The following is an 8063-nucleotide window of genomic DNA, read 5'->3' on the forward strand; positions in this document are numbered from 1 at the left end:
ATCTCCTGACCTCGTGATCCGCCCGTCTCGGCCTCCCAAAGTGCTGGGATTACAGGCTTGAGCCACCGCACCCGGCCTAATAATTATTATTTTTTTAAAGAGACAGGGTCTTACTCTGTTGCCCAGGCTGGAGTGCAGTACAGTGAGTGCACAGCTCACTGTAGCCTCAAATTCCTGGTTTCAAGCGATCCTGTCTCCTCAGTTTCCTGAGTAGCTGGGACTACAGGTGCATGTCACTGCCACTGGCTTTTTTTTTTTTTGTAGAGATGAGGGTCTTGCTATGTTGCTCACGCTGGTCTCAAACTCCTGGCCTCAAGCAGTCCTCCTGCCTCAGCCTCCCAAAGTGCTGAGATTACAGGTGCCTGGCCAGAAAGAATAATCTGCATTTCTAACAAGTGGCCAGGTGCCACTGATGTTGGAAGTCCAGAGACCACACTCTTGAGTAACAACGTCTGAGGTAGTGTGAATCTGTGGTCACATCCTACGTGTGATCTCACAGGTAGGCCCTACATATATGGTTGTTGAATGAGTTAACAATAAATTAATGTAGCTGGATGCTGTGGTTCACACCTGTAATTCCAGCACTTGGGGAGGTGGAGGCGGGCAGATCACCTGAGGTCAGGAGTTGGAGACCAGCTGGCCGACATGGTGAAACCCTGTCTCTACTAAAAATATAAAACTTAGCCGGGCATCGTGGCGGGCACCTGTAATCCCAGCTACTTGGGAGACTAAGGTAGGAGAATTGCTTGAACCGGGAGGTGGAGGTTGCAATGAGCTGAGATCACACCATTGCACTCCAGCCTGGGCAACAGAGTGAGACTCCATCTCAAAAAACCGTGAAAAACAAAATAAACAAAGAATTAATGAATGCAAGAAGGAGGTCCTGACAGCAAAGATGCTGTTGACTATCACATACCAGTGTAAAGGCTTTTATTTATTTATTTACTCATTTATTCATTTCTTTATTTTTTGTAGATGACTCTGTTTCATGGGTCACTGCGGAAAACTTATGGATTTTGGGCAGATACATGGTTCACCTATCGTTTGAAGAAATTATGAAAATTAGTCCTACAGAAGTGAGTTGGAAAAGTACATTTGTATGTCACCATTACTAATACACTTGGGGTAAGGTGTATTCTCAAACTCTAATGTTTATCCAGCCAGCCAAGGTGCCTTGGAAACTGTATACCCTCCTCATCCCAATAGAGCTTGGGCCTCTAAAGAAAACTACTGGAAGAAAGTTTCAAGTGGACAGTCATGGGATTGTGTTTTAGTGTGGAAGGGCTAAGAAAAGAAAAAGAATTGTGGACAATTAAGATCACATCTCTGATGTGAGCAAACACGATTTAAAGGGATTGTTGGCTATGAACCAAAAATCATTTAAGGGTATTTTTGTACTGGAGAAGGCCAAGGACAAAAGATATAAAGTTTCCTGTCCTTGGAAGCATGAACTCAAAGAAAAAACAACATGGATTGATATTTACTTCTATTTATAGCTACTTCTGTTAATAGCTACTTGATCATGAGCAATGGTTAGATTTTAATTCTAGAGTTTACAGTGGAGAAATGTACACATTCTAGGGTTACTTAACGCACTAGTTAACCTGTCCCTCTCCTTTTGATGTTGACCCAATGACACTAAAATCCCTTGGACATCATGATTCTTGAAGGCAGTCTCCAAAGAATGCTGCCAACACAAAGGGATTCATGAAAAGACTGTGGGCCTTGCTTCCAATTTTTGTTCTTCTTCTTCTTTTTTCTTTTAAATCATATGTGCCCTGACACTTCTGGCCAGTGTGAGAAGTGTTTGCATCAAATGACTGGCCTGTTCAAGGACCTGTTGACCCAGCAATGTCTGGTTATTATGAAACCAGAGGCAGAACGAGGTTTCTCTCCTTTACCTGGGATGCTGGGAGTATTTCAAGTGTCTTCCGATTTTTATAACCCGCAGTCCTAGAATTAACCCCCCACCCCACTGCCATTTACTCTCTCAATGTGGAGTTGCTTTGAGTAGGTAACAGCTTAAATTCTTAGAAAGCTGGGCCCCCTGGAGGAAATTTCTAAGATCAAGCAATCATTTGCAACTTTTTATTCTCTAAAAATGTAGAGAAGGGAGAAGTCAAGAACAGCACTGCTAAAAGGGAATTTTATTTTATTTTATTTTTACTTATTTATTTAGGAGACGGAGTCTCATTCTGTCATCCAGGCTAAAGTGCAGTAGCGCAATCTCGGCTCACTGCAATCTCCTTCTCCCAGATTCAATTAATTCTCCTGCCTCAGCCTCTTGAGTAGCTGGGATTACAGGCACGTGCCACCATGCCTGGCTAATTTTTGTGTTTTTAGTAGAGATGAGGTTTCACCATGTTGGCCAGGCTGGTCTTGAACTCTTCACCTCAGGTGATCTGCCTTGCCTCAGCCTCTCAAAGTGCTGTTATTACAGGTGTGAGCCACCGCACCCAGCCTAAAAAGGAATTTTATATAGACAAAGAGTACAATCCATAAAGGAGAGAAAACTTTATGAGCCCTTTGAGCACAGCACAATAGTGCCTCAAAATACAGAATGTGCTGGGTGCCGTGGCCCATGCCTGTAATCCCAGCACTTTGGGAGGCCAGGGTAAGAGGATCGCTTGGGCCCAGAAGTGCAAGACCAGCCTGGGCAACATAGTGAAACCTCATCTCTACAAAAAAATTAAAAAATTAGCCAGGTGTAGTGGTGTGTGCTTGTAGTCTCAGCCACTTGGGAGGCTGAGGTGGGAGGATCACTTGAGCCCGGGAGGTCGAGGCTGCAATAAGCCGTGATTACACCACTGCACCCAAGCCTGGGTAAAAGAGTGAGACTGTGTCTTGGCCAGGCGCGGTGGCTCACGCCTGTAATCCCAGCACTTTGGGAGGCTGAGGTGGGTGGATCTTGTGAGGTCAGGTGTTTGAGACCAGCCTGGCCAACATGGAGAAACCCCGTCTCTACTGAAAATACAAAAATTAGCCGGGCATGGTGGTACATGACTGTAATCCTAGCTACTCAGAGGCTGAGGCAGGAGTATCACTTGAACCTGGGAGGCTGAGGATGCAGTGAGCTGAGATCGTGTGTCACTGCACTCTAGCCTGGGTGACAGAGTGAGACTCCATCTCAAAAAAATAAAAATAAAAATAAAAATAAAAACAGTGAGTCCGTGTCCCAAAAAATTATATATATAATGTATAATCTGCTAGAAATACAAGGAAGAATAGATAGATATGAGTCCTGTAGTAGAAGATTGCATGTGGCACCCTTGGACATGTGGGCCAAAAAGGAACAAGGATGTTGCCAATCTGAATAGTATATTTAATAAGTTGAATAGCACTGCTAAAAGGGAATTTTATTTTATTTTATTTTATATGCACCAAACTTTGTGTCTTACAAAGCGAACACATATTCTTTTCCATCGCCCATGGGCCATTTATTTTTTTTCTTTTTTCTTTTATTATTATTATTATTATTATTATTATTATTGTTATTATACTTTAAGTTCTAGGGTACATGTGCATAACATGCAGGTTTGTTACATATGTATACTTGTGCCATGTTGGTGTGCTGCACCCATCAACTCGTCAGCACCCATCAATTCATCATTTATATCAGGTATAACTCCCCAGTACAATCCCTCCCCTCTCCCCCCTCCCCATGATAGGCCCTAGTGTGTGATGTTCCCCCAAGGGCCATTTATAAACTCATTCATCTATTTAAAAAGTTCTGATTCTTCAAAGCAGAAAGTTTGTGGACCACATTCTCTGACCTCAATATAACAAATCTAGAAATAAATGTACAAAGATTAGCTTTTAAAAAGCCCAGTTTCTCAGATATTAAAAAATAATACTTTCCTAAAGAATAGTTAGGTTCAGGAGGAAACCAAAGTAGCTGTTACAGACCACTAAGAAATCAATGACAATGAGGCCAGGCACGGTGGCTCACACCTGTGATCCCAGCACTTTGGGAGGCCGAGGTGGGTGGATCACTTGATGTCAGGAGTTTGAGATCGGCCTGGCCAACATGGTGAATCCCTGTCTCTACTAAAAATACAAATATTAGCCAAACATGGTGGTGGGCACCTGTGATTCCAGCTACTCTGGAGGCTGAGGCAGGAGAATTGCTTGAACTCAGGAGGTGGAGGTTGCAGTGAGCTGAGATCACACCTCTTCACTCCAGCCTGGGCAACAGAGTGAGACTCCATCTCAGAAAAAAAAAAAAAAAAAGAAAAGACATCAATGACAATGAGCAATGAGAACCAGGAGGTGTATCCAAGTGTCCATGATGGGGCACAGTGCAGACCACCAGGGTAGGGCCACACTGGGCCACTTCCACCCTCCTCACTGATACTGCCGTCCTTGTCTACCAACCAGATTGGGCTGTTTATCAGCTATGACAACGCCACCAAGCAGCTGGACACGGTCTATGACATCACACCTGAGCTGGCCCAGGCATTTCTGGAGAGGATCAGCTCCTCCAACTTTAACATGAGGAATACTTCCACCATCCACAGGCAAGGCCTTGGGCTCTGGGCCCTGGAGCTCTTTCCCAAGGTGTAATCTAAGCATCAGAATTCTCTGAGCAGCAGAACACCCAGGGAGGGAAGGGAGGTGGCTGGTCCATCTCTTTCAATAGTCCCACATTTCTCTGTGCATGTGAGGAGAGGTGTCTGCAGCCTTTTTATGAAGAGGTTGTGAAGCAGGGTGAAAGGGTAAATGCTTTCTGAGCATCTCCTGTGTGCCAGGCATTTAATGCAACCTTATCAGGTGCTAATTCTGGCTCTCAGCACAGAAATGAAACATTTTAAATACTCAGGACTGGGTCCTGTTCCAAAGCGAATGTGTGATTTCCATTTAAGTTGCGTCAAGTGTTGGAAATACCTCATGAGTCCCCACATTTGAGAACCGCTTGTTATCAGACCCTTAGCTGGGGAGCCCCTGGATGAGATCAGCTCTAGAATTTAGTGACCATAATGTGATCCTCCCTAAAACCATTCCCAGCAGGGGAGGAGGGACAGGAACTCTACATGCCAGGGGTGTCAGGAAGGGAGTGGGCAATGGGAAGGGGGTGGTGAGTACTGTTCAATCTCCTCTCCTTTTCCTTTTTTTTTTTTTTTTGAGACAGTGTCTCATCCTGTAACCGAGGCTGAAGTGCAGTGACGTGATCTCGGCTCACTGCAACCTCCACCTTCTGGGTTCAAGCAATCCTCGTGCTTCAACCTCCAGAGTAGCTGGGACTACAGATGTGTGCCACCATGCCCAGCTAATTTGTTTGTATTTTTAGTAGAGATGGGGTTTTGGCATATTGGGCAGGCTGGTCTCGAACTGCTGACCTCTCAAACTCCTGACCTCAGGTGGTCTACCCGCCTTGGTCACCCAAAGTGCTGGGATTACAGGCATGAGCCACCACACCTGGCCCATTCAATCCTCTTCTTTTTTTTTGAGACAGAATCTCACTTTGTTGTCCAGGCTGGAGTGCAGTGGTGCAATATCAGCTCACTACAACCTCCACCTCCGGGTTCAAGAGATTCTCCCACCTCAGCGTCCCAGGTAGCTGGGATTACAGGCGTGTGCCACCACACCCAGCTAATTTTTGTATTTTTAGTGGAGACTGGGTTTCGCCATGTTGGCCAGGCTGGTCTCAAACTCCTGATCTCAAGTGATCCACCCATCTTGGATTTCCAAAGTGCTGAGATTACAGGCATGAACCACTGTGCTGAGCCATCATTCAATCCTCTTGTGTTTATCTCTCAAGGTCTTTTTGCCACACTGCTCCCATCCCATATTACCTTAAGGTTTTTCAAATGAACCACTCTTAGGCAACGTACTCATAGGAAACAATTATATCTCTTTCACCTATCTTTAGTAATTTCCACTTATTATCATGGATCCCATTTTTCTATGGTTACATACACACAAACAACCTCATGATTAAGAACATGGGACCTTGAGCCAGACTTTGTGGCTTAATCCTGGCCCTGCTGCTTACAAATGATATGATCTTTGCCATTTTAACATCACCTCTCTGTGCTTCCGCTTCCCCATCTGTAAAATGGGAGATAAAAATATGCCTGCTGCATTAAGGTCTTTGTAGGGATTTGCACACTTGACACATAGTAAGTGCTCAAGAAATATTTTTTCTTTTTTTTCTTTTTCTTTTTTTTTTTTTTGAGACGGAGTCTCACTCTGTCGCCAGGCTGGAGTGCAGTAGTGCAATCTCGGCTCACTGCAACCTCCACCTCCTGAGTTCAACAATTCTCCTGCCTCAGCCTCCCGAGTAGCTGGGACTACAGGCGCCCGCCACCTCGCCCGGCTAGTTTTTCTGTATTTTTTTAGTAGAAACGGGGTTTCACCGTGTTAGCCAGGATGGTCTCGATCTCCTGACCTCGTGATCCGCCCGTCTCGGCCTCCCAAAGTGCTGAGATTACAGGCTTGAGCCACCGCGCCCGGCCTTAAAATCTACTCTTAATAATTTTCGAGTATATGATACATTGTTATTAACCGTAGTCAGCATGTACAATAGATCTCTAGGACCTCTTTTCCTATTTAACTGAAACATTGTATCCTTTATCCAAGTCTCTCCAACTCCTTTCCCACCTCCAGCCCCTGGTAACAACCATTCTAAGGCTCTGCTTCCATGAGTATGACGTTTGTTTATTTGTTTGTTTTTCAGATTCATAATATAAATAAGGTCATACAGTATTTGTCTTTCTGTGTCTGGCTTATTGCACCTAGCATAAGATCCTCCAAGTTCATCCATGCTATCCCATATGATAGAATTTCCTCCTTTTTCAAAGCTGAAGAGCATTCCACTGTGTATCCACCAAATTTAAAAAAAAATGCATTCATCCACTGACATGTTGGACACTTAGGATGATTCCATGTCTTGCCTATTGTGAATTGTTATTCTCAACATGGTTATTAACACTTACCCCTCACTTCCCCTGAGTCTTCTTTTCTCGAAGTTAAGCAGATTCCTTTTCCTCATGAGACACTTTCTTTCCCCTGGACCTGGCAGCTCTCCTATGGGCGTGTCTGAATATGTCAATATCATATATGTGAATCAACTGACAAGAGAACAGCAGGCACTGCTCAAATCTGTGTCTCTGAGCTGGGGACTGGGGCAGGTTTTACAGGCAGAGGGTAATGAGACTCCATCTGATTGGGTCTTGCTATGAGGTGATGCTGGGAGGTGTGATCTGATTGGATCAAGCCATGAGGTGATGCCAGGGCTCAATCTGATTGGATGATGGACTATGCTAAGTGGTGTCCGCTTCATAATTCAGCCCCCATTCCTTGGTCCTGCCTGAGCACTTAGGTTCCACCTCTGGTTGCACATTTGGTTCGTCTGAGGATGTTCAGGTTATGTGACCTTCAAGCTGGGAGTCTGTGGCAGCTGAAAAACAACTCACCATTTTATTACACAAAACTGAACCAGAATGGGCTGGTTCTGCGGTTACACCTCCACCACAATCCCTCCTCTTCTCACACAGGTTGGGGCTGCTGGTTTGTTTCTACGATGACCTGGAATTGCTGGATGCCACTGTGGCCCAAGTCCTGCTTCACCAGATGATCAAATGCAGCCACCTGAGGGGCTTCCAGGCTGGCGTCCAGAAGGTACAGTTGGGGTGCAAGGCCCTGAGGCCTCTGCCTCAGTTTCACAAGACAGAGAAATGGGGAGCTTAGCTTAGCCTTTGAGAGAAAACACACAGTAGTTGGGATTTAAGTCCGGTCACAGCAGATGGCACTTCAAATACTGAGATAAGTGTAACATTGAAGCCCAGACAGAAATTAGCCAAGGAACAGACCCTGGGGAGATCAAAATTTAATCAGAACAGCCGTCTCAGCCAGGCGTGATGGCTCATGCCTGTAATCCCAGCACTTCGGGAGGCCAAGGTGGGAGGATCATTTGAAGCCGGGAGTTTGATACCAGCCTGGTCAACATCATGAGACCCTTGTCTCTGCAAAAAATACAAAAAAGGCCGGGCGCGGTGGCTCAAGCCTGTAATCCCAGCACTTTGGGAGGCCGAGACGGGCGGATCACGAGGTCAGGAGATCGA

At 45.2% G+C, this 8063-nt stretch overlaps 1 protein-coding gene across 1 annotated transcript in view; it reads left to right on the forward strand.

The window, feature by feature from the left end:
• The window catches only part of OTOA (otoancorin), an 83808-nt gene that overhangs the window by 20021 nt on the left and 55724 nt on the right, over positions 1-8063 (forward strand). The window contains exons 9-11 of the mRNA XM_011931967.1: positions 976-1076; positions 4378-4517; positions 7497-7620. Of these exons, the coding sequence (XP_011787357.1) occupies positions 976-1076; positions 4378-4517; positions 7497-7620 (365 nt within the window). The remainder of the gene's footprint in view (positions 1-975; positions 1077-4377; positions 4518-7496; positions 7621-8063) is intronic.

Source organism: Colobus angolensis, unplaced genomic scaffold, assembly GCF_000951035.1.
Source record: "Colobus angolensis palliatus isolate OR3802 unplaced genomic scaffold, Cang.pa_1.0 Scaffold92, whole genome shotgun sequence".
NCBI classification, from domain to species: Eukaryota; Metazoa; Chordata; class Mammalia; order Primates; family Cercopithecidae; genus Colobus; species Colobus angolensis.